Source organism: Pristiophorus japonicus, chromosome 8 (genome assembly GCF_044704955.1).
Source record: "Pristiophorus japonicus isolate sPriJap1 chromosome 8, sPriJap1.hap1, whole genome shotgun sequence".
Lineage (NCBI taxonomy): Eukaryota > Metazoa > Chordata > Chondrichthyes > Pristiophoridae > Pristiophorus > Pristiophorus japonicus.
Genome location: NC_091984.1, coordinates 78,903,495 through 78,931,294, shown reverse-complemented (window position 1 = coordinate 78,931,294; position 27,800 = coordinate 78,903,495). Strand labels below are relative to the sequence as shown.

The following is a 27,800-nucleotide window of genomic DNA, read 5'->3' as shown; positions in this document are numbered from 1 at the left end:
ACTAGCAAAACTTTGGCATCAATTTGCAGAAGAGTTTAATGCAGTGGCCATGACCCCAAGAAGCAGCACGCAGATCAAAAAGTGGCAGGACCTTGGCCAAGCAGTTACTGTAAGTAATAATTTTATTTATGCACTGCAATTACATTTATAAATCTGACTTGTGGGAGTGTGTGGCCACCACAGCAGAAGGACCCTCTCTTAAAAAGTTCTATTTTCATCTTTGCAGAGGAAGGTGTCACAGATCAACTGAGAAAGGTCAAAAACTGGAGGAGGTGTGCCAAGTAGGCTGCAACTAACAGCCGTGGAACAGAGGATTGCTGATATGACTTAAATCTTGCAAGAGAAGATCAACCACCAATGTGGAAGCTAGGCCCAGGTTACCGACAGAGGGTAAGCTCTGCACATTGCACAGTCTGGGTTGGCATCGTGGTCTTTGAAAAGAGCCTGCGCTGTGTGACCTGCGAACTCATGTCACGCTGCCCCCTCTCCTGCTCGGTTATGTTTTGCAGATGTTGCGCATCAGGAAGAGACAGAAGCTGAAGCAGCAGATCAGGAAGCAGTCAGTCCAGATATTCTTCATCAACTTCAGGATGCGGATGAGCTGGACAATGAAGGGCGGCAGGAAGACCCCAATGATGACATGGTTACATTGTAATTGGAGCCGGTGAACCCCCTGAGGACGCCAAGCCCTTTGCTGAACGATACAACCGACGCGACACTTAATAGGGTACAGTCTGAGGCTACGGGTTCCAGTGGGCTGCAGCAAGCTACACCTGGGAGACGACTGAGGAAGGTGGGAAGCAGAGCTCAACCTGAAATGCATAGGACAGATCATGGGGATGAGTAGGAAGAGCATTGAGCTAACGCGATCGCTCCTGGACACCATGGGTGGGGTGAGGGTAGAGATAGCGGGATTGTTAGTAGAAGTAGCAACACTGTCTGGAGGCGAGGGAGGGGATGTCGGGGGAGGCGAGGGAGGGGATGTCGGGGGAGGCGAGGGAGGGGATGTCGGGGGAGGCGAGGGAGGGGATGTCGGGGGAGGCGAGGGAGGGGATGTCGGGGGAGGCGAGGGAGGGGATGTCGGGGGAGGCGAGGGAGGGGATGTCGGGGGAGGCGAGGGAGGGGATGTCGGGGGAGGCGAGGGAGGGGATGTCGGGGGAGGCGAGGGAGGGGATGTCGGGGGAGGCGAGGGAGGGGATGTCGGGGGAGGCGAGGGAGGGGATGTCGGGGGAGGCGAGGGAGGGGATGTCGGGGGAGGCGAGGGAGGGGATGTCGGGGGAGGCGAGGGAGGGGATGTCGGGGGAGGCGAGGGAGGGGATGTCGGGGGAGGCGAGGGAGGGGATGTCGGGGGAGGCGAGGGAGGGGATGTCGGGGGAGGCGAGGGAGGGGATGTCGGGGGAGGCGAGGGAGGGGATGTCGGGGGAGGCGAGGGAGGGGATGTCGGGGGAGGCGAGGGAGGGGATGTCGGGGGAGGCGAGGGAGGGGATGTCGGGGGAGGCGAGGGAGGGGATGTCGGGGGAGGCGAGGGAGGGGATGGCGGGGTGAGGAAGCAGAAGTCTGAGACAACGGGTACAGATAGGGGTAGAGGCAACAACAGGGGCAAGAGGGGTGCACAGCGCTAAGGTCTTTGAATAAGAGGGAGGAGAGATGGCGCCGAGCTCCTGTGCTCGTGTCTGGCCGAGGGAGCGATCCTGCTGCCTGCCGGCACTCCTCCGACCCGTATCTGGAGCCCCGTTAGCAGAGATTCTATGGTGGGGTGGATTCACAATTTTCCTTCTCACATAACATGGAAAAAATTAAATTTCCAACATTCTGTGTGAAAAATGAATTTTGAGTTATTTTCAGAGTTCCCTCTGCAAAAATCATCATAAAGTTGTGTTTTAAATTGTCTTCTTCCCTCGCTCCAAAAACTCAAATATACTCAGCGGCGATTTCCTTAAGTTAATGTAGGGTTTTTCTGATCTTAAGGCCACTGTGCACTGTCCTGAAAAAAAAAAATCGGTGTTGGCGAAAACCGGTTAAATGGCCAATAACAGCGTTGAAATCAGTTTTCAGCCAGACCTGTACCCAAAAATCTGGCGTACAAAAAATCCGGCGCTGACATAAGAACATAAGAATTAGGAAGAGGAGTAGGCCATCTAGCCCCTCGAGCCTGCTCCGCCATTCATAGAAACATAGAAAATAGGTGCAGGAGTAGGCCATTCGGCCCTTCTAGCCTGCACCGCCATTCAATGAGTTCATGGCTGAACATGCAACTTCAGTATCCCATTCCTGCTTTCTCGCCATACCCCTTGATCCCCCTAGTAGTAAGGACTTCATCTAACTCCTTTTTGAATATATTTAGTGAATTGGCCTCAACAGCTTTCTGTGGTAGAGAATTCCACAGGTTCACCACTCTCTGGGTGAAGAAGTTCCTCCTCATCTCGGTCCTAAATGGCTTACCCCTTATCCTTAGACTGTGTCCCCTTGTTCTGGACTTCCCCAACATTGGGAACATTCTTCCTGCATCTAACCTGTCTAACCCCGTCAGAATTTTAAATGTTTCTATGAGGTCCCCTCTCATTCTTCTGAACTCCAGTGAATACAAGCCCAGTTGATCCAGTCTTTCTTGATAGGTCAGTCCCGCCATCCCGGGAATCAGTCTGGTGAACCTTCGCTGCACTCCCTCAATAGCAAGAATGTCCTTCCTCAGGTTAGGAGACCAAAACTGTACACAATACTCCAGGTGTGGCCTCAACAAGGCCCTGTACAACTGTAGCAACACCTCCCTGCCCCTGTACTCAAATCCCCTCGCTATGAAGGCCAACATGCCATTTGCTTTCTTAACCGCCTGCTGCACCTGCATGCCAACCTTCAATGACTGATGTACCATGACACCCAGATCTCTTTGCACCTCCCCTTTTCCTAATCTGTCACCATTCAGATAATAGTCTGTCTCTCTGTTTTTACCACCAAAGTGGATAACCTCACATTTATCTTCATCTGCCATGCATTTGCCCACTCACCTAACCTATCCAAGTCGCTCTGCAGCCTCATAGCATCCTCCTCGCAGCTCACACTGCCACCCAGCTTAGTGTCATCCGCAAATTTGGAGATACTACATTTAATCCCCTCGTCTAAATCATTAATGTACAGTGTAAACAGCTGGGGCCCCAGCACAGAACCTTGCGGTACCCCACTAGTCACTGCCTGCCATTCTGAAAAGTACCCATTTACTCCTACTCTTTGCTTCCTGTCTGACAACCAGTTCTCAATCCATGTCAGCACACTACCCCCAATCCCATGTGCTTTAACTTTGCACATTAATCTCTTGTGTGGGACCTTGTCGAACGCCTTCTGAAAGTCCAAATATACCACATCAACTGGTTCTCCCTTGTCCACTCTACTGGAAACATCCTCAAAAAATTCCAGAAGATTTGTCAAGCATGATTTCCCTTTCACAAATCCATGCTGACTTGGACCTATCATGTCACCTCTTTCCAAATGCGCTGCTATGACATCCTTAATAATTGATTCCATCATTTTACCCACTACCGATGTCAGGCTGACCGGTCTATAATTCCCTGTTATCTCTCTCCCTCCTTTTTTAGAAAGTGGGGTTACATTGGCTACCCTCCACTCCATAGGAACTGATCCAGAGTCAATGGAATGTTGGAAAATGACTGTCAATGCATCCATTATTTCCAAGGCCACCTCCTTAAGTACTCTGGGAAGCAGTCCATCAAGCCCTGGGGATTTATCAACCTTTAATCCCATCAATTTCCCCAACACAATTTCCCGACTAAAGGATTTCCCTCAGTTCCTCCTCCTTACTAGACCCTCCGACCCCTTTTATATCCGGAAGGTTGTTTGTGTCCTCCTTAGTGAATACCGAACCAAAGTACTTGTTCAATTGGTCCGCCATTTCTTTGTTCCCCGTTATGACTTCCCCTGATTCTGACTGCAGGGGACCTACGTTTGTCTTTACTAACCTTTTTCTCTTTACATATCTATAGAAACTTTTGCAATCCGTCTTAATGTTCCCTGCAAGCTTCTTCTCGTACTCCATTTTCCCTGCCCTAATCAAACCCTTTGTCCTCCTCTGCTGAGTTCTAAATTTCTCCCAGTCCCCGGGTTCGCTGCTATTTCTGGCCAATTTGTATGCCATTTCCTTGGCTTTAATACTATCCCTGATTTCCCTTGATAGCCACGGTTGAGCCACCTTCCCTTTTTTATTTTTACGCCAGACAGGAATGTACAATTGTTGCAGTTCATCTATGCGGTCTCTAAATGTCTGCCATTGCCCATCCACAGTCAACCCCTTAAGTATCATTCGCCAATCTATCCTAGCCAATTCACGCCTCATACCTTCAAAGTTATCCTTCTTTAGGTTCTGGACCATGGTCTCTGAATTAACTGTTTCATTCTCCATCCTAATACAGAATTCCACCATATTATGGTCACTCTTCCCCAAGGGGCCTCGCACAACGAGATTGCTAATTAATCCTCTCTCATTACACAACACCCAGTCTAAGATGGCCTCCCCCCTAGTTGGTTCCTCGACATATTGGTCTAAAAAACATCCCTTATGCACTCCAGGAAATCCTCCTCCACCGTATTGCTTCCAGTTTGGTTAGCCCAATCTATGTGCATATTAAAGTCACCCATTATAACTGCTGCATCTTTATTGCATGCACTCCTAATTTCCTGTTTGATGCCCTCCCCAACATCACGACTATTGTTTGGAGGTCTGTACACAACTCCCACTAATGTTTTTTGCCCTTTGGTGTTCTGCAGCTCTATCCATATAGATTCCACATCATCCAAGCTAATGTCCTTCCTAACTATTGCCTTAATCTCCTCCTTAACCAGCAATGCTACCCCACCTCCTTTTCCTTTTATTCTATCCTTCCTGAATGTTGAATACCCCTGGATGTTGAGTTCCCAGCCCTGATCATCCTGGAGCCACGTCTCCGTAATCCCAATCACATCATATTTGTTAACATCTATTTGCAGTTAATTCTTCCACCTTATTGCGGATACTCCTTGCATTAAGACACAAAGCCTTCAGGCTTGTTTTTTTAACACCCTTTGTCCTTTTAGAATTTTGCTGTACAATGGCCCTTTTTGTTCTTTGCCTTGGGTTTCTCTGCCCTCCACTTTTCCTCATCTCCTTTCTGTCTTTTGCTTTTGCCTCCTTTTTGTTTCCCTCTGTCTCCCTGCATTAGTTCCCATCCCCCTGCCATATTAGTTTAACTCCTCCCCAACAGCACTAGCAAACATTCCCCTAGGACATTGGTTCCGGTCCTGCCCAGGTGCAGACCATCCGGTTTGTACTGGTCCCACCTCCCCCAGAACCGGTTCCAATGCACTAGGAATTTGAATCCCTCCCTGCTGCACCACTACTCAAGCCACGTATTCATCTGCGCTATCCTGCGATTCCTACTCTGACTAGCACGTGGCACTGGTAGCAATCCCGAGATTACTACTTTTGAGGTCCTACTTTTTAATTTAGCTCCGAGCTCCTTAAATTCGTTTCGTAGGACCTCATCCCTTTTTTTACCTATGTCGTTGGTACCAATGTGCACGACGACAACTGGCTGATCTCCCTCCCTTTTTAGAATGTCCTGCACCCGCTCCGAGACATCCTTGACCCTTGCACCAGGGAGGCAACATACCATCCTGGAGTCTTGGTTGCGGCCGCAGAAACGCTATCTATTCCCCTTACAATTGAATCCCCTATCACTATCGCTCTCCCACTCTTTTTCCTGCCCTCCTGTGCAACAGAGCCAGCCACGGTGCCATGAACTTGGCTGCTGCTGCCCTCCCTTGATGAGTCATCCCCCTCAACAGTACCCAAAGCAGTGTATCTGTTTTGCAGGGGGATGACCACAGGGGACCCCTGCACTACCTTCCTTGCACTGCTCTTCCTGTTGGTCTTCCATTCCCTATCTGGCTGTGGACCCTTTCCCTGCGGTACGACCAACTCGCTACACACGCTACTCACGTCATTCTCAGCATCGTGGATGCTCCAGAGTGAATCCACCCTCAGCTCCAACTCCGCAACGCGGTCCGTCAGGAGCTGGAGGAGGATACACTTCCCGCACACGTAGTCGTCAGGGACAATGGAGTCGTCCCCGAGTTCCCACATGGTACAGGAGGAGCATAACACCCGACCGAGCTCTCCTGCCATGACTTAACCCTTAGATAGGCAACAACAATGTTAAAGTTTACTCACTGTTATAGAAGAGAAAAAAGAAAAACTACTCACCAATCACCAGCCAATCACTTACCCCCTTGGCTGTGACTTCTTTTTTGCCTTCTCTCCCCGCTGCAGCTGCACAGGTACGCCTCTCGCTGCCGCTGAGCCTTTATAGGCCTCACCAACGCCAGGAACTCCCGCCTCTCGGACTGCCGCTGCCTCTCGCGGCCGCTGAGCCTTTATAGGCCTCACCAACGCCAGGAACTCCCGCCTCTCGGACTGCCGCCGCCTCTCGCTGCCGCTGAGCCTTTATAGGCCTCACCAACGCCAGGAACTCCCGCCTCTCGGACTCAATAAGATCATGGCTGATCTGGCCGTGGACTCAGCTCCACTTACCCGCCCTCTCCCCGTAACCCTTAATTCCCTTATTGGTTAAAAATCTATCTATCTGTGACTTGAACACATTCAATGAGCTAGCCTCAACTGCTTCCTTGGGCAGAGAATTCCACAGATTCACAACCCTCTGGGAAAAGAAATTCCTTCTCAACTCAGTTTTAAATTGGCTCTCCGTATTTTGAGGCTGTGTCCCCTAGTTCTAGTCTCCCCGACCAGTGGAAACAATCTCTCTGCCTCTATCTTGTCTATCCCTTTCATTATTTTAAATGTTTCTATAAAATCAACCCTCATCCTTCTGAACTCCAATGAGTAAAGACCCAGTCTACTCAATCTATCATCATAAAGTAACCCCCTCATCTCCGGAATCAGCCTAGTGAATCGTCTCTGTACCCCCTCCAAAGCCAGTATATCCTTCCTTAAGTAAGGTGACCAAAATTGCACGCAGTACTCCAGGTGCGGCCTCACCAATACCCTATACAGTTGCAGCAGGACCTCCCTGCTTTTGTACTCGATCCCTCTCGCAATGAAGGCCAACATTCCATTCGCCTTCCTGATTACCTGCTGCACCTGCAAACTAACTTTTTGGGAGCACGCGGTGTCCACCGGTACGCTCGCGGCCTTCTGCGAGAGGTGGGCACCGGAGGGACTGGAGTGCATCATCATGCCCGGCAACCAAATTTTAATTTGATTTTATGTTTTTAAGTTAATTTGTTTTAATTGCCGGTGCTTTTAGTGTCCCCCTCCCCTTTTATAGGGGGCACTTGGAGAAAAAATGTGTTTTTTGTGCCCAAAAAAACCCCCCAAAAATACCACAAAAAAATAAAAAAAAGGGCATTGTAAATGTTGCTGTTTCCCCCAGATCGGGGGGCACGGTTTAATGTTTTTTGTTTACTCTTAAGAGTTTCATGCACAAAGACCCCCCAGGTCCCTCTGCATCTCAGCATGTTGTAATTTCTCCCCATTCAAATAATATTCCCTTTTACTGTTTTTTTTTCCAACATTGTATTCCATCTGCCAAACCTTCGCCCATTCGCTTAACCTATCCAAATCTCTTTGCAGCCTCTCTGTGTCCTCTACACAACCCGCTTTCCCACTAATCTTAGTGTCATCTGCAAATTTTGTTACACTACACTCTGTCCCCTCTTCCAGGTCATCTATGTATATTGTAAACAGTTGTGGTCCCAACACCGATCCCTGTGGCACACCACTAACCACCGATTTCCAACCCGAAAAGGACCCATTTATCCCGACACTCTGCTTTCTGTTCACCAGCCAATTCTCTATCCATGCTAATACATTTCCTCTAACTCCACGTCCCTCTATCTTCTGCAGTAACCTTTTGTGTGGCACCTTATCAAATGCTTTTTGGAAATCTAAATCCACCACATCCATCGGTACACCTCTATCCACCATGCTCGTTATATCCTCAAAGAATTCCAGTAAATTAGTTAAACATGATTTCCCCTTCATGAATCCATGCTGCGTCTGCTTGATTGCACTATTCCTATCTAGATGTCCCGCTATTTCTTCCTTAATGATAGTTTCAAGCATTTTCCCCACATGTTAAACTAACCGGCCTATCGTTACCTGTCTTTTGTCTACCCTCTTTTTTAAACAGAGGCATTACATTAGCTGCTTTCCAATCCGCTGGTACCTCCTCAGAGTCCAGAGAATTTTGGTAACTTCCGCCATCTCTTTTAATACCCTGGGATGCATTTCATCAGGACCAGGGGACTTGTCTGCCTTGAGTCCCATTAGCCTGTCCAGCACTACCCCTCTAGTGATAGTGATTGTTTCAAGGTCCTCCCTTCCCACATTCCCGTGACCAGCAATTTTTGGCATGGTTTTTGACAGTCGCCGCCAGCGTACAAACTTTGAAGAAAGTTACAAAATCAATATTCCTCCAGAAAATTGAGCAGACACCAAAAAAACGGTGCCCAATAGTGGCAAAAATAAAGCCCTACATCGTTCCTAACCATGTCACTATAAACTGTCACACCAGGTGGTACTGATATATATTTCTCCACAAATCACTCAAAATGATTTCTGAAAAGAATCATCTATCTGTTTTTCCTCAATAACTTAAATTATCAATTGCAAAATAAAGTTTCAAATTAAATTCAAAAATTACATATTTCACAATATGATTAGATTTACTCGTGGAATTGTCTTGTGTGTCTTTTAATTCCTTCATTAAAGTTTTTACTTCAAGCCTTCAGCCTATATAAAAAGCCTGGGCTTCAACTGGATATTTTTAACTCAATAGTTAGTGAGAGCTTCCAATTGCATCTGTGCATTCTGACCATGTGCGGTTTGTGGAATTCCCCATCAGGTGATATGTATATCAAAAGGAGGCATGTTCTCTCATCCTGCAAGGATTTGAGAGTTTTACTTTTTCCAAAAGACTGAACAAACTGAGTGAATTCTAAAAGCTTTACTTCAGGTAAGTGATGACATTTATATAAGGCTGCATAAAGCGACAGTCAGAATGCAGATGATTGGATAATTCCCCTCGTTAATTTAATGCACATGATTTGTATGATGTAATTATCTCAACTCACTGCATTTTGCTGAAGAAATAATCCTGCTTTTATCGGGAGACTCTGCTGGAGTTTCGGTCAGGAGTTGCTGTGTAAGTAGACTCTGTTGTAAGTCCAGCCCTGCCTCCAACTCATTGGCTGACACTGTGGTGGCAATCCACACTTTGTTTATATAAATGCATTAACAATTGTACTTTTCTGTTGTTTGCTCATAAAATCCACCTCGGAGAGGCAACATCTGTTATCATTTTTTGGTTGATGGTTAGAAAAAACAAAGTTATTTATAGAGAATGGATTACTGTTTATTGCCATTGAAAATTCAGTAAAAAAAATTCTCTCTTCTGAACCATGTTTGATGGGGAAGGATATACAAACTTAAGGGCTCAACTTTGCCCAAGCCCGTTTTCTGGCGTGTTGCCAGAGTTACGCCAGGTTTTTAGGTCCAGAAATGTACCAGAAAAACATGACCAAACTTTCCCTGATCTGTATACTGCAATCCGGAGTCGCGCAACGTGGCCAGTCGCCTCGGGGGGCTGAAAAACGCAGCCAGGCCTTCTGCGTATGTGCGGGAAAAAAGACTTACGTTTTTGACTTCGCTGCAATGGACGCGCATGCGCAGTACAGCTCCAAATTGGCAATCGGCCATTTTTAAAGAGCCAGTTGTGTGTGTGACAGAAGGACTGCTGTGTGTGTTAAAGCATTGAAAAATACAAGCTGCATGCAGAAGGAGTGCTGTGTGTGTCTGAGAGAGGCTGCAGCAGTACAAGATGCAACGCGGACCAAGAACAAAGAATTGTTTTCTGGAAGAAGTGGAGACACTAGTTTCTCTCATTGAGAACAGATGGCAGGAGCTGGTTACCAGCAGAGGTCACATAAAAGTTCCACCAAAAGAAATGAAGAAACATTGGAACCAAGTTGCAGAAGATTACTGTGCAGTGGTGAACACCAAGAGATCTGGACACCAGTGTAAAAAGAAACTAGTATTAAAACACTTAACCTAAACGCACGCAGCATTCGAAACAAAGTAAATGAGTTGACGGCACAAATCATTACAAATGGGTATGATTTGGTGGCCATTACAGAAACGTGGTTGCAGGGTGGCCAAGACTGGGAATTAAACATACAGGGGTATCTGACAATTCGGAAAGATAGACAAGAAGGGAAAGGAGGTGGGGTAGCTCTGTTAATAATGAATGATATCAGTGCAGTTGTGAGAGATGATATTGGCTCTAATGAACAAAATATTGAATCATTGTGGGTGGAGATTAGAGATAGTAAGGGAAAAAAGTCACTGGTGGGCGTAGTTTATATGCCCCCAAATAATAACTTCACGGTGGGGCGGACAATAATCAAGGGAATAATGGAGGCATGTGAAAAAGGAACAGCAGTAATCATGGGGTATTTTAACCTACATATCGATTGGTCAAATCAAATCGCACGGGGTAGCCTTGAGAAGGAATTCATAGAATGCATACGGGATTGTTTCTTAGAACAGTATGTTACAGAACCTACAAGGGAGCAAGCTATCTTAGATCCGGTGCTGTGTAATGAGACAGGAATAATAAATGATCTCCTAGTAAAAGATCCTCTCGGAATGAGTGATCACAGTATGGTTGAATTCGTAATACAGATTGAGGGTGAGGAAGTAGTGTCTCAAACGAGCGTACTATGCTTAAACAAAGGGGACTACAGTGGGATGAGGGCAGAGTTGGCTAAAGTAGACTGGGAACACAGACTAAACGGTGGCACATTTGAGGAACAGTGGAGGACTTTTAAGGAGCTCTTTCATAATGCTCAACAAAAATAAATTCCAGTGAAAAAGAAGGGCGGTAAGAGAAGGGATAACCAGCCGTGGATAACCAAGGAAATAAAGGAGAGTATCAAATTAAAAACCAATGCATATAAGGTGGCCAAGGTTAGTGAGAAACTAGAAGATTGGGAACATTTTAAACGACAGCAAAGAATGACTAAGAAAGCAATAAAGAAAGGAAAGATAGATTACGAAAGTAAACTTGCGCAAAACATAAAGTAAAAGCTTTTACCGATACATAAAAAGGAAAAGAGTCACTAAAGTAAATGTTGGTCCCTTAGAAGATGAGATGGGGGATTTAATAATGGGAAATGTGGAAATGGCTGAGATCTTAAACAATTATTTTGCTTTGGTCTTCACAGTGGAAGACCCAAAAACCATGCTAAAAATTGCTGATTGTGGGAAGGGGGGACCTTGAGATAATGACTATCACTCGGGAGGTAGTGCTGGACAGGCTAATGGGACTCAAGGTAGACAAGTCCCCTGGTCCTGATGAAATGCATCCCAGGGTATTAAAAGACATGGCGGAAGTTATAGCAGATGCATTCATTATAATCTACCAAAATTCTCTGAACTCTGGGGAGATACCAGCGGATTGGAAAGCAGCTAATGTAATGCCTCTGTTTAAAAAAGGGGGCAGACAAAAGACAGGCAACTATAGGCCAGTTAGTTTAACATCTGTAGTGGGGAAAATACTTGAAGCTATCATTAAGGAAGAAATAGCGGGACATCTAAATAGGAATAGTACAATCAAGCAGACGCAACATGGATTCATGATAGGAAATCAGGTTTAACTAATTTACTGGAATTCTTTGAGGATATAACGAGCATGGTGGATAGAGGTGTACCGATGGATGTGGTGTATTTAGATTTCCAAAAGGCATTCAATAAGGTGCCACACAAAAGGTTACTGCAGAAGATAAAGGTACGCGGAGTCAGAGGAAATGTATTTGCATGGTTCGAGAATTGGCTGGCTAACAGAAAGCAGAGAGTCGGGATAAATGGGTCCTTTTCGGGTTGGAAATCGGTAGTTAGTGGTGTGCCACAGGGATCGGTGCTGGGACCACAACTGTTTAATATATACATAGATGTCCTGGAAGAGGGGACAGAGTGTTGTGTAACAAAATTTGCAGATGACACTAAGATTAGTGGGAAAGCGGGTTGTGTAGAGGACAGAGAGAGGCTGCAAAGAGATTTAGATAGGTTAAGTGAATGGGCGAAGGTTTGGCAGATGGAATACAATGTCGGAAAATGTGAGGTCATCCACCTTGGGAAAAAAAACAGTAAAAGGGAATATTATTTGAATAGGGAGAAATTACAACATGCTGAGATGCAGAGGGACCTGGGGGGTCCTTGTGCATGAATCCCAAAAAGTTAGTTTGCAGGTGCAGCAGGTAATCAGGAAGGCGAATGGAATGTTGGCCTTCATTGCGAGAGGGATAGAGTACAAAAGCAGGGAGGTCCTGCTGCAACTGTACAGGGTATTGGTGAGGCCGCACCTGGAGTACTGTGTGCAGTTTTGGTCACCTTGCTTAAGGAAGGATATACTAGCTTTGGAGGGGGTACAGAGATGATTCACTAGGCTGATTCCGGAGATGAGGGGGTTACCCTATGATGATAGATTGAGTAGACTGGGTCTTTACCCGTTGGAGTTCAGAGGAATGAGGGGTGATCTTATAGAAACATTTAAAATAATGAAAGGGATAGACAAGATAGAGGCAGAGAGATTGTTTCCACTGGTCGGGGAGACTAGAACTAGGGGGCACAGCCTCAAAATATGGGGGAGCCAATTTAAAACCGAGTTGAGAAGGAATTTCTTCTCTGAGGGTTGTGAATCTGTGGAATTCCCTCTGCCCAGGGAAGCAGTTGAGGCTGGCTCATTGAATGTATTCAAATCACAGATAGATAGATTTTTAACCAATAAGGAAATTAAGGGTTATGGGGAGCGGGCGGGTAAGTGGAGCTGAGTCCACGGCCAGATCAGCCATGATCTTGTTGAGTGGCGGAGCAGGCTCGAGGGGCTAGATGGCCTAATCCTGTTCCTAATTCTTATGTTCTTATGAAATGGCAGGACCTTGGTCAAGTAGTTAGTGTAAGTAATATTTTCATTTATTCAATGCAATTGTAAATGTGACCAGCTGTATATGTCCCAACCAGCAGAAAGACACCCTCTCTAAAAAGTTGCATTTTCATCTTTGCAGAGGAAAGTGGCACACAACAAATGGGAAAGAACTCGAACCGGAGGAGGCCCGGCAAATTTGCACCCACAGATACCCTTGGAATAGAGGGTTGCTGCTTTGATGGGTCCAGCCTGGAGAAAAACAATCAGTACTGCACAAGCTGGTCCCACACGCGAGGGAGAGGGCAAGTCTTGCAAATTCATTGTGGCCCTTCAAATCAATCTGCTGCCTGGCCTGCTATGTGTGAGCCTAGTCATGCCACCCATCCTGCCCCCTCCTCTGCTACTAACCATTTGACCATTCTGTTATATTTTGCAGAACTTGAGGCTAATCCTGACGATGCAGAAGATGATTCAGAAGCGGATGAGCCTGAAGAGAACATCTTCCAATCCATCCATGGGGGTGAGGGGGATGGGATGGAGCTGGATGAAGCTCCCACCTGTTGTACTGACTGGAGAAGGACCCTCTCCGGGCCCCGAGCGAGTGCCTTCCCCATCCGCTCCGCTTCCCGCCCCTAGCCCAGGTTGAATGATCTCCGATTTACTTACCTGCGCCGATTTCTTTAACTCTCCGCAAGGGTTTTCGAGAGGCCACATGCCTATGCAGAAATGGAGTAACTATCAGCTGGCCAAAGTTCACTAAATGGCCAGAATTGGCGTAGGTGGCTGGTTACGCCCCCTTTGGATGAAGAAAAAACTTACGTAAAAAAACGTAACTGAATGAGTTACGCTGGTGCAAACTGATTGGGGAAACTGGATTTTTAAGTTAGGCCAGAAAAAGCAGCCTGCTCAAAAAAAACGGCGCAAATCACTGGGGAAAATTGAGCCCTTAGAAATTACATAAATGAGCTTTCAGGCATTTTGTCCGGTAATTAATAAAAATAACTTTCTCTAAACCAATATAAAAGACCGCGTAGGCCAGAAAACACACTCATAGTACGCACGACTAAATTTTCTGTTTCTGTTGCACGACGGGAGTGGACAGTGGGAAATTTTCTACTTCCAGACCCAGACTTTCCATTCATTAATAAAAACAGAACATTTATGTTAATGCTTTCAAGCAGGAACAAAGACAGGAACTGACTAATAATGGGGGAAGGTGGTAGTAGGGTGGTTGAGGGTGCAAAAGGGGTTCCAAACAGGTTGGGGAGGAGGCGGATGAATGGGAATGTGGTGAGGTGGTGGAGTGAGGTTTGATGGTTTGAAACAATAGTTTGATCCCATTATTGTGGGCCTGCTCCCCAAGGGCACCCACCAATATTGTCAGGTTGCAGCAATCCAAAATAAGGCCCCAAAATACTTCAAAATCCAGGCCTCAGTCCTGCTGGACTCCAAGATTCCCTCCTCAGACTTCACTCGTTCCCAAATCCCCCCCCACCTCAATACACTCAAATCCCTAAATGATATTCCCATTTCTCCCTGATCCCAGAGCTACTCTCAGTGCCGACAGGTCAGTGTCTCAGTTAATACTACCTAGATTAATATTTTTACTTTTTTTATATGATCTGCTAGTATGGTTAAAAGGTTTGTACCTGTGTAACTCTATGTCTGTGGTGTTACAGTATTGTAAATTCTGTCTAACCAATCAGACTGCAACAGTCACATACTGGAACTTTGGCTCTGCTTTCACCCAGACACCCTCTCTCCTCTGCAGCAGCAAAGCAATTGCGATTGGAGAATAGAAAGGCCCAAAGCGTGAGCAGAGCTTGGAGACAGAGCTCGGTAAATCGCGCTCAGAGTGGCCACTGGTTCGGACACAGCTGGAGTACTATGTGCAGTTCTGGTCACCACATTACAGGAAAGATGAAATTGCACAGGAAAGGATGCAGAGGAGATTTACAAGAATGTTGCCTGGACTGGAAAATTTTGGCAATGAGGAAAGATTGGAGCTACTGGGTCTGTTTTCTTTGGAAGGCTGAGGGGAGTCCTGATTTGAGGTGCATAAAATTATGAGGGGCCTGGCTACAGTGGATAGGAAGGACCTGTTTCACTTGGCGGAGGGGTCAACAAACAGATTTAAAGTAAATAGGGGAGGTTTAGATATGAGAGGGGAAATTTCTTCATCCAGAGGGTGAGGAGGGTCTGGACCTCACTGCCTGAAAGGGTCATAGAGGCAGAAAGCCTCACGACATTTAAAAAATACTTGGATGTGCACTTGAATTTGGTGTATTTAGACTTCCAGAAGGCATTTGGCAAGGTGCCACATAAAAGGTTACTGCACAAGATAAAAGTTCACGGGGTTGGGGGCAATATATTAGCATGGATAGAGGATTGACTAACTAACAGAGAACAGAGAGTCGGGATAAATGGTTCATTCCTCGGGCTGGCAATCAGTAACTAATGGGGGTACCGCAGGGATCAGTGCTGGGAACCCAACTATTTACAATCTATATTAACGACTTTGAAGAAAGGATCGAGTGTAACGTAGCCAGGTTTGCGGACGATACAAAGATGGGAGGAAAAACAATGTGTGAGGACACAAAAAATCTGCAAAATGACATAGACAGGCTAAATGAGTGGCCAAGAATTTGGCAGATGATGTTGGAAATTATGAGTTCATGCACTTTGGCAAAAAAAAAATCAAAGAGCAAGTTATTATTTAAATGGAGAAAAATTGCAAAGTGCTGCAGTACAGCGGGACCTGGAGGCGCTTGTGCATGAAACACAAAAGTATAGCGTACAGGTGCAGCAAGTGATCAGGAAGGCCAATGGTATCTTGGCCTTTATTGCAAAGGGGATGGAGTATAAAAGCAGGGAAGTCTTGCTACAGTTATACAGGGTATTGGCGAGGCCACACCTGGAATACTGTGTACAGTTTTGGTTTCTATATTTAAGAAAGGATATACTTGCTTTGGAGGCAGTTCAGAAAAGGTTCACTAGGTTGATTCCGGAGATGAGGAGGTTGACTTATGAGGAAAGGTTGAGAAGGTTGGACCTCTACTCATTGGAATTCAAAAGAGAGGTGATCTTAACGAAACGTGTAAGATTATGAGGGGGCTTGACAAGATGGATGCAGAGAGGATGTTTCCACTGATAGGGGAGACTAGAACTATGGGGCATATTCTTAGAATAAGGGACCACCCATTTAAAACTGAGATGAGGAGGAATTTCTTCTCTGAGGGTTGTAAATCTGTGGAATTCGCTGCCTTAAATAGCTGTGGAAGCTGGTTCATTGAATAAATTTAAGACAGATAGACAGTTTCTTAACAGATAAGGGAATAAGCGGTTATGGGGAGCGGGCAGGGAAGTGGACCAGAGTCCATAATCGGATCAGCCATGATCGTATTAAATGGCGGAGCAGGCTCGAGGGGCTGTATGGCCTACTCCTAGTTCTTATGTTCTTATGCAAAGTTTAGATTGGAACAAGGAACAATCTAGAAAAAAAATACTTAACTGGAGGAGGGCTAATTTCAGAGAATTGAGGAGGGATTTGGCCCAGGTAAATTGGAGTCAAAGATTGGCATACAAAAATGCAATACATCAATGGGCAGTCTTTAAAGAGGAGATGGTTTGGGTGCAGTCTAGGTGCATTCCAAATGGGAGAAATGGAGAGCAACCAAAGCCAGAGCTTCCTGGATGACGAAGGTGTTGGGAGAGCAGGACGAAGCAGAAAAAGTATGTCAGAAATCAGCTTGATAACACAAGGGAGAATCAGGTTGAATATAAAAAGTACAGAAGGTAAGTGAAAGGGGAAATAAGAGGGACAAAGAGACAGTATAAAAATAGGTTGGCAACTAACAAAGGGGAATCCAAAGTTCTTCTATGGACATATTAACAGAAAAAGTGTTGTCAGTGGAGGGGTGGGGCTAATGAGGGACCAAAATGGAGAACAATTGTTGTAGGCAGAAGACATGGCTGAGGTACTAAATGAGTACTTTGCATCGGTGTTTACCAAGGAAGAGGACTTTGCCAAAGCTATGGTAAATAAGAAGGTTGCTGGGATACTGGACGAGATAATAATAGATAAAGAGGAGCTACTGGATAGGCTGGCAGTAATCCAAGTGGATGGGATGCATCTTAGGTTGTTGAGGGAAGCAAGGGTAGAAATTGCGGAGGCGCTGGCCACAATCTTCCAATCCTCCTTAGATATGGGGGGTGGGGCCGAAGAACTGGAGGATTGCAATATCCTTGTTCAAAAAAGGGGAGAAGGATGAACCTGGCAATTACAGGCCAGTCAGTTTAACGTCAGTGGTGGGGGAGTTTTTAGAAACAGTAATTTAGGAGAAAATTAACAGCCACTTGGACAAGCATGGACTAATAAAGGAGAGCCAGCACGGATTTGTTCAGGGCAAATCGTGTTTGCCTAACTTGATTGAGTTTTTTGATGAGGTAACAGAGGGTGGATGAAGGCAATGCGGTTGATGTTGTGTATATGGACTTTCAAAAGGCCTTTGATAAAAGTACCACATATTGGGCTTGTTAGCAAAATTAAAGCCTATGGCATAAAAGGGGCAATAGCAGCACGGATACAGAATTGGCTGAAGAATAGAAAACAGAGTTGTGGTGAATGGCTGTTTTTCAGACTGGAGGGAGGTATACAGTGGCGTTCCCCAAGATTCAGTACTAGGGCGTTAACGACTTGGGCTTGGGGGGTACAGGGCACAATTTCAAAATTTGTGGATGACACAAAACTTGGAAGTGTAGTAAAAAGTGAGGAAGACAGTAATAGACTTCAAGAAGATAGACAGGCTGGTGGAATGGGCGGACACATGGCAGATGAAATTTAACACCGAGAAGTCTGAGGTGATACATTTTGGTAGGAATGGAGAGAGACCGTACACATTAAATGGTACAATTTTAAACAGGGTGCAAGAACAAAGAGACCTGGGATGCTTGTAGGCAAATCTCTGAAGGTGGCAGGACAAGTAAACAAAGCAGTTAATAAAGCATATGGGATCCTGGGCTTTATAAATAGAGGCATAGAGTACAAAAGCCAGGAAGTTATGCTAAACCTATATAAAATAATAATTTGGCTCCAGCAGGAGTATTATCCCTGCTGATCTGAATTCCCTTTCCTCAGCGATCCTTCCTCTCCCCATTCCCTCTTGTATCTTCTTACCCTCTTTTTCCCTGTCCCCTCCCACTCCAACAATGCCTCCTCTCCCCCACCCGATAACCCTATTTGACCCGATAAGTTCAAACTGGTTTTGACCACCCATGCACAACAGGAGATCGACGAATGCTATATTAAAAGTCTTGCATATGTGTGCAGTACCTGTAAGTGTCACTTCCTGCAACACCTTTCTGTCAAGCTCTTTCCATCACACTTGCTTGTCAAGACCGTTTATAATGAGCTGGAATTTGCAGTGGGCAATAACGTGAACTAACAGCATTCGCTGTGATTACCCCTTTAAAACTGACCGCAACTTCAGGATGTTGCGCATGCACATCCTAACGCAGAAATCCTGAAGTTGTGGTCAGTCATTCACTTCACAACATGGGCTGTGATCGCGAGATCTTTATGGGCAGCTTTCTTCGGAGCCAGTGGCAAAAACCTTTGCTTGATCAGTGATGGCAAATTCCGGGCCTGCTAAAAATCCTATTTCTTCTACTTGCAACTAGTTGGCTGATTCCCACCACGTGACTCCCTCCCGAGCTTAGTTCGCATTGCCATCAACCCCAATTGCCTGACGTGACCATGAGATCATCTCCCAGGCTGGGCCTACCCAGCTGCAACTCCGAATTCTGTCATGAGTTGGCAGCCCTAAAGCCACCAGCAGCCCTAACCAATTAAATTTCCCACCCCAGCCTTGCCTTTTCCACACTTGATGCTCCAATGCACCTCGGTAATCCCACGCCCAGGTGCATTCCAAATTAACTTCTATTTTAAATTACAAATGCACACAATATTCAACCTGTTATAAAACCACCACTCAGCAAACACAAACAAACCTTTTTCCAATCTTTCATTTTACTCCAACTACAATGTTTTAATTTGCTGCACCCACAATGTACTTCTGCTTACCTCCCCACTTTCACCACTTCTAAATGTGATTACCCAACTCTCACTTACCTTCAACTTCCCACACCCCCATTTCCACGACCCTCCAAAATACAAATTACTGCCACTTCCCTCACCCATTATTCCAAACTGTAACCGTTCATCCATCTCCTCACAACTACAATCTCACCAGATAGAATTTTGAGGCAGTGACTTTCATTCACTCAACTACTCACTATCTCTCATTCCTCTTCACTACTCTCCCACAATATTGTACTTCTTCAAACTGCTTAATATTTACTTCCCAACTGTTCGCTGCTCTCCCCAATCGACTTGCTATCCTTGCAACTCTCACTTCTACCTCACCTATTATTAGCAATGCCACATCCTTAAAAAGAGCTTATCCCCAGACTACCTACAAACAGCATCAAGTGAGATCAACTCGTACCTGTATTCTTAAAAGTTGTAAGAAAATAACAAGCACTTATACAAGCCAGTTTTATACAATTACTAGAGCCAAAGCAGCAAATTCTCCAAAAGTAATTCAACTAAAATACAGAAGGGCTTGACATGGGCATGATTGAACCAGGTTGGTACTGGCTCTTTTTTTTTATATACTCTTTCCTGTCCTGTGACACAACACAAGAATTAAAAACAGGAGTAGGCCATACGGCCCCTCGAGCCTGCTCCACCATTCAATAAAATCATGGATGATCTTCGACCTCAAATCCACTTTCCTGCCCGATCTTCATATCCCTTGATTTCCCTAGAGTCGAAAATGTTTTCTATCTCCAAATATACTTAATGATTTAGCATTCACAGCCCTTTGGGGTAGAGAATTCCAAAGATTCACAACCCTCTGAATGAAGAAATTCCTCCTCATCTCAGTCATAAATAGCCAACTCCTTATCCTGAGACTATGCCCCCATGTTTCTTCTCTCAGAGTTGTAAATCTATGGAATTTTCTGCCCCAGAGAGCTGTGGAGGCTGCATAATTGAATATATTTAAAAGGTGGAAATAGAGAGATTTTTGAGCGATAAGGGAATAAAGGATTATGGGGAGCGGACAGGGAAGTGAAGCTCAGTCCATGATCAGATCAGCCATGATCTCATTAAATGGCAGAGCAGGCTCGAGGGGCCAAATGGCCTACTCCTGCTCCTATTTCTTATGTTCTTATGAGTTCTAGAAACTTGTACCAGGTAGAATTAAGGGGGAGTAAGAAGACACTGCAAATGCTCAGTGGCTCTTCTGTTTTTTTGTGGGTTTTTTGGCACTAAAGCCACAAATTATGCAAGTGCCCCCTATAAAAGGGGAGGGGCACATTAAACCGGCAATGAAACAAATTAAACTTTAAAACATATAAAATCAAATTAAAATTTGGTTGCCGAGGATGATGATGCACTCCAGTCCCTCCGGCGCCCACCTCTCGCGGAAGGCCGCGAGCGTACCGGTGGACACACATACTCCATCTCCAGGGACACCCTGGCTCGGATGTAAGCGCGGAAGAGAGGCAGGCAGTCGGGCTGAACGACCGACATAATTCAGCTGGATACATTTAATGGACTGATTAAATTCCACTGGATGTGGCTCCATAATTCTGTCAGCTCCCACTGGTACCAAATTTTCTCTTTATACTGCAATTTGATTGGTCAATAACAGGTCAATTCATCTAATGTTACAATTGGGGCAATATGACTTGGACCATCTCGGAGGTTTAGAATGTCTGTATACAGGCCAGCAATAGCAAAAGTGCATTTAGGTCTTTACGGACGAGATGAGTGATCAACCCATGTATAACAAGATTGAAGACGGCAGTACACATGACAAGTCTTGTTGGTCGGAATCATTTGGCTTTTGCATTTTTTGTTGGAGGGGGAAATGGAGGGGGAATTAGCCAGATCCTGATTGTCATCCAGTGTCCACTGTTGGAAAATGCATACAAATACACCTATGATGAAGACAGGATTGACTTCACTGTGCTGCCCACATTAGAATTTAAAAAAAGTATTTGCAGAGTTTAACATATTTTCACCCAGTCTTGTGTGCTCTACATCTAACACTCCGTCCCCAGCAAAGATACGAGTTATCCCAAAACAATTGTGAGCTAAATGTACAATTCCAATATATTAGTCTCATTTAGTTGAATTACAAAATAATATTTTTTCATGTATGGTTTATCCTTATTTGGCTGTAGTGTTATCAGGTGGAACTGGCTGTCATTCAGCCTGGGATGAAACTGGTTTTGTGAGTGCAATACATAATTGAACTTGACAACTTTAACCATTGTTTTGTTCAGGGCTGGGGAAGAGTAAAATTGGGAGGGTGTGACTAGAGGAACGCACTGATCTGGAACGGAGCTTGAAATCCGACATTCCAGTTGTAAACACAGGCAAAGTAAGTATGTTCCAGCCCAGTGGCCAGGTTGAAGGCATCAGATTTTAGCTGTGATATTATTGGATGAACTTTTATGCAAACTGAGGTGAGGGTAGCAACACTAGGATATAAAATACTCAACTTGCCTTTGGCATTATCACTTACATATCGAGAATGTATGTAAGTATAGGCCAGATGCAGAACAATGATCCTTTTACTGTACCACACCAATGTGTGTTAATGCTCAATCCCAGAAGAGTATCTTCCAATACACATATTCCCAATGAAGATCGCTGCATTTACCCAACCATGTCAATTTGTTTGAATGCTGAACAGTTCTGCACTGACGACTCATATTCACTAGGGACTGATAAGATTCCACAACACACAGGGAGACTTTCATTCCAACAGTCTGGCGGCGCCGATTCAAATCTGGGTTCCCCAAAAAAGGGGCAGATCTTTTAAGTTGGATGGGAAGCGTAAAATGGGTGATGTCAGATCGGCAGCCAGCCCAATTTTCCCTTCCTATAATGGCAAGGAAAATCAGTGGGGTGTATGAGATCCGATACTACCCATTTCATGCCCCCGTCCAAGCTGCAAGTTCTGTTGCACCTCTGCTATTTCAGTAGACTGAAAATGGTACAAAGCAGACAGAGCAAGTTAAAAAGCACCTACGTGTCAAATACTGGTATTATAGTGCATTTCCCAGTGCAGCTTCAATGCCAGTAGGGAGCCATAATACTGCCCATAGAATTGGGAATGGTAGAGCTCAACATTCCTCTACAGACCCATACCCTGAGCACTGCTTCACCCTTTCTTACTGTCGGTGAGTTATTCCACTGACCGAGTTGCAGGAATGTTGACTCCTTTTACTCATTAGAAGGGCACCGCAGGAAGCAGCCAAGTTGGTTTCATTTACATTGATGGTGGCACTGATGTGACCAGAATCTCAGCTCAATGTTAGCACCAAAAAGAATGGTATAGCAACTCTATGAACTCAAATGTTTCCATGTAATTTACTGAGACAGTACAATTATAGATGTGCAAGTGACAATGCTTAACAATGTAACACTTCCCATTATGGGCACCCAGATCAGTATCAAGTACTCTCTAGAAGTTGTTGCACTGTCAGATGCAGAATAAAAGTTTGTATTCCATCCAAACCATTAGCCTCATCCTCAATTTCAAATACAACCCTATTTTCAATAAATGGTGAGAGATTGGAAAATATTGGTGTTCAGAGGGACTTGGGTACACTTGTACACAAATCACTGAAAGTTAACATGCAGGTACAGCAAGCAATTAAAAAGCAAATGGTATGCTGGTCTTTATTACAAGAGGATTTGAGTATAAGAGTAAAGACGTCTTACTTCAATTTTATAGGGCCCTGGTGAGACCGCACCTGGAATATTGTGTACAGTTTTGGTTTCCTTACCCAAGGAAGGATATACTTGCCATTGAGGAAGTGCAATGAAGGTTCACCAGACGGGCGATTGGCGATTGTCCTATGAGGAGAGATTGAGTCGACGAGGCCTATATTCTCTCGAGTTTAGAAGAATGAGAGGTGATCTCATTGAAACATTCAACATTCTTACAGGGCTTGACTTGGTAGATGCAGGGTGGATGTTTCCTCTGGCTGAGGAGTCTAGAACCAGGGTCACAGTCTTAGAATAAGGGGTCGGACATTTAGTACTGAGATGAGGTGAAACTTCTTCACTCAGAGGGTAGTGAATCTTTGGAATTCTCTATCTGAGGGCTGTGGAGGCTTAGTCGTTGTGTATATTCAAGACAGAGATCGACAGATTTTTGAATATTAAGGGAATCAAGGGATATGGGGACAGTACAGGAAAGCGGAGTTGAGGTAGAAGATCAGTCATGATCTTATTGAATGGCAGAGCAGGTTTGTGGGGCTGAATGACCTACTCTTAATTCTTATGTTCTTATAAGAATGTTTTTTTTTAAATTCTCATGTCAGCTATCCTAGCGCTTCTCTCAGTAAGATACCAATTCAACATGCTTGTTAACTTTTTACTAAAGGACACAATTCTAAGCAGTGTCTTGCCTGTGGAGCACTCTTATAAATGCTCCAACACATTGCACCACTGAACGATGGTACATAGGTTTGCAAAGGAAGTGAATGAGAAAACTTTAAGGCGAAAGGGATAGATCCCATCATTTTAATGGAACCCTATCATTTGGTCTACAGATGGCGAGAAAACCTTGCTTGCGAATAGCATTGCCATTTTTTTTCTTGCTGCACAAGGGAAAGAAACATTGCTGAATTGACGTTAATGCTCCACAGATGGACAGGTTAAGAATGGAGGCCTGGAGGCACATAAAGCAGCGGGTCTGGGAAGGTGGCCTGACAGTGGCCATTCATTATACGAGTACCACTGCAGTTTCTGAAAACAAAGATGAATGATGGTGTGGAGTACATTTTGCTCAAAATATACTAATAGAAAACTATTGTGGTGTTGGGTGCTCTTGGGGCATTCCATAGTTGTGACTTCTGTTAAATGAGCCCTACAGAGACACAGATGGCTTAGCCTAGTTAGTGATATTACTGGAATGGCCTGGAGGATGTGTATCACATAGAAATTGGGGTAGTACTCACGACAAAAAAGTACTCTCCCTAAATATTTCTTCCCCTTTAAAGAACCAAAACAGTTAAAACCCATTCAGAAAACATGTCAGATGTAATATATTAAAATGACTGCATGTTCCACCTCTCCATCCAAATCCTACCGCGGCAAGAACAGCTACCAACATACAGTGGCTACTCACCTTTATCCAAGATACTAACCACAACAGTATTTTGCAACATTATGACATCTAAAACACTTGGTGTTAAAACCCATTATTTCCTTAGGACATAACTATTGTTTGATTTTGTTCCATTCTTACACAGCTATTGGTCAAAATGTTTAAACACACACACACACACACAAATGTCAAACCTCTCTGCACAAGTATCATGTTGTAAGACAGTAGACATAAAAGAACATGCTGAACATAAATACTAGGTTTTTTTTTAAATCATGTTGGTGATGAACCCTGCTTGAGTGCTCCCTGCAGTTTAAGATGGCTCCAAACTCAACTTTTTATGCTATATTATGGCTCAATACATTTGCACAAAGCCACAGTGAGAGGTAACCGTGGAGACAGAGAGCAGCATGCAGCGTAGATCATAAATATTAATCTCAGTAGTCACCAGGAAAAGGCAAAGCAGCTTAAAGGCCTCTGCCTGGCTCAAGTTCTTGGAATGAAAGTGCGGGTTTAGAAGGAACCACATTGTTCCAGTCTGTACCTGGATGGCTAAATGCATCGATTGGTCAGTGGGAGCCGATTGATTCCCGAAAGATCCGAGCTGAATCTCAATGTGGGCTCTCGGCCTCGCACACAATCCCTGCATTGTGGTGCACCTGGAGTGTTGCAGGCTCCCTCCCCCCGCACACCGTGTAAGACTGGCTCACCTCGCAGCTTCTGGGAACCCCATCCTGTATATCGTGACGACCACAGCACCACCGAGCCCGATGTTATGCTGCAAGGCGACCTTTGCCCCGGGAACCTGCCTCTTCCTCGCCTCGCCTCGCAACTGCCAGCACAGTTCAGCACACTGGGCCAGCCCTGACAAGCCAAACACAGAGACAGTCGATTCTTTAAAGCCACCAGATCCCAACACACTGCTGGATAATAACACTTTTAACATTTAAAAAGAGGGGGTGTGTGGTGTTAAAAGCTGGGACAAATATGATTTCAGTAGATGTTTACAGCCAGAAATATGCAATGATGTCATCAATTGGATCTATGCCAAAATATACATATATATATATTTTTTTTTAAACTAGCTTTTGCTGCACCAGGTAATACAAGTGCCACATTGCAAACAGTCCCATACTGACCATGGAAACTGAGTTTTTGCAAGTGATTGCTCCCAAAATTAGGTGTTTGACAAACTTGGTCTGATCAACATTTGCAAGCTTTTCTCTTGTCCAAAAGCAGGCTTGGGTCAGGCCAAGGGCATGTCAGTGAGACTAGGGCTTTGTGTGTCTGCTTCATGTTTAGACATTTCACTTATTGAAGGATATAGATCTGAAAGTGTAACTTGGCGCTTTTCTTTGCTGAAAGTGACTAATTCATTGTGTATTTTCATTTAAAATCCTATCATCTAGTTCAGTAGCAGATTGGTGCCAGGCCCAACAATTATCCCCTCTTTAAATAACATTACATTCCTTTCCTGCTTTTCAACTCAGCTTGAGTATTTCATATGAACAAAACTGTCAACATGGGGGAAGATTAGTGGTGAGACCTGATCAGCAACAGTGACACAGATTGTAAACCTATAAATACTAACAAATATCCTGTACCTTTACTCACAGTTAATCTGGAATTTTAATCACAGTTGTCATATTTAGTTGCTAACCTGGCCTGTTTCTTTAAAGCCAATGCTCAGGTACATTATTTTGGTAAGTGGCCATGTATTTGCTTAAGTTAATTAAATGGAAATGATTAAGTGACAAAATCAGTGGCTAGCTTTCTCACTTTTTGAAAAAGAATTGTTTTGCATCTATAAGTGTGAAACATCTGTCATATTTGAATTCGATTTTCCCATTAATGTGATAGCCTGCGATGCTTGCAAACTTTAACAACTTTTATTTTTTAATCGCTGCTTTAACATAATAAAAATGACCCAAGGCACTTCACAGAAGCATTATCAGCCAAAATTTGACACAGAACCACATAGAGATATTAGGACAAGTGATCAAAACAACAACAACTTGTATTTATATAGCACCTTTAACATTGTGAACCATTCCAAGGCAATTCACAGGAGTATTATGCAATAAAAATTTGACACCAAGCCACATAAGTGAAAATTAGCACAGGTGTCCAAAAGCTTGGTCGAAGAGGTATGTTTTAAAGAGCGTCTTGAAGAGGAGAGGTAGAGAGGCGGAGAGGTTTAGACAAGGAGTTCCAGAGCTTGGGGTCTAAGCAACAGAAGGCACAGCCACCAATGGTGGAGCGATTACAATCAGGGATGCTCAGAGGGCAGAATTAGAGGAGCACAGACATCTCAGGGGGGGTGGGGGGGGGGAGGGGGCGGGGGCTGTGGCGCTGAAGGAGATTACAGAGATAGGAAGAGGCGAGGCAATGTAGGGATTTGAAAATAAGGGTGAGAATTTGGAAATCAAGGTGTTGCGTAACCGGAAACCAATGTAGGTCAGCGAGCACAGGTTTACATAGGGTAGAATGTGGGGGGCCAGCCAGGAATGCGTTAGAATATTCAAGTCGAGAGGTAACAAAGACACGGATGAGGGTTTCAGCAGCAGATGAGCAGAGGTAAGGATGGAGATGGGCAATGTTACAGATGTGGAAAGTAAGTAAGCTTCCCACAAAGATCTTGCGTTCTCTGTGGTGAGAAGTTCAGCTTTTCCGAAGTTCAGTTGAGATCAGTGTAGGTTAATGGGAATCCCAAACACGAGCTGCTGCCAAGTCAGCAAGCTGTCTAAGCAGCCAATCACAATTCAGAATTCTCAGAGACCGGGAACCAAGAAATGAATAAGATCCTTTTATGCTAAATTTTTAGAAATGTTATAGCGAGCAAAACAATAATTGGGGCTCTCACACAGGGAAAAGGTAAACTTGAACTAAAGATGAACAAACTTTAATATTAAAAAAACATTTTTAAAGTTTCTTAAATTGGATAAATTTGACACTCCTCAAAATTAAAATGAGTTTTTCAGGACCATAACCTTTGTTTAGCAGTCAATATGCTGTTAAAACCCCAGTTACACCTAATCCGAAAAGGTCTAACTTTTCATGGGCTATTTAACAGCGGTATTACCACAATAGAGCCAAAGTTTGTGTCAGTTTCCCCAATTCCACTGATTGTCGGCTTGGGGCGGGGGGGGGGGGGGGGGGAGGAGGCGGTGACCGGGCACAGCACAACCAATGAATAAATGACCACAACTTCAGGATTTTGGTGTTAGAATGTGCATACGCTAAATCCTGACATTGCGGTCAGTTTCAAAGGGTTATTAATTCCAGGCCATTACTTTACTTACTTGCCCAAGTTCTAGAACTCACAATCTATATTCTTTAAAAAAAACTACTAGATGCAAAATATGGAATTACATCATTGACACAACTTTATGGAGATTACCGTAAAGCAAGTTTTTATTCTGCATTAACTATTTACTAAATTTGCCATTTAGACGTTATTCAAACACACAGATTTCTGTTTAGTATAATTGTATTACTGTGATTTGTAATATGCCCATGCTTAAATGTTCATTATATTAGAAAGATTAATTTGTATTCAAACAGATTACAGCAACTTTCATTTATATAGCGAGTTTCACGTAGTAAAACATCCCAC

The 27,800-nt window shown here is 44.4% G+C and overlaps 1 protein-coding gene across 3 annotated transcripts in view; it reads right to left on the bottom strand.

Annotated features, from left to right (window-relative positions):
• The window catches only part of scp2a (sterol carrier protein 2a), a 165,624-nt gene that overhangs the window by 50,158 nt on the left and 87,666 nt on the right, over positions 1 to 27,800 (bottom strand). For all 3 annotated transcript variants that reach the window (XM_070886951.1, XM_070886952.1, XM_070886954.1), the window contains one exon: positions 24,895 to 25,048. In XM_070886951.1, coding sequence (XP_070743052.1) covers positions 24,895 to 25,048 — 154 coding nt within the window. The remainder of the gene's footprint in view (positions 1 to 24,894; positions 25,049 to 27,800) is intronic.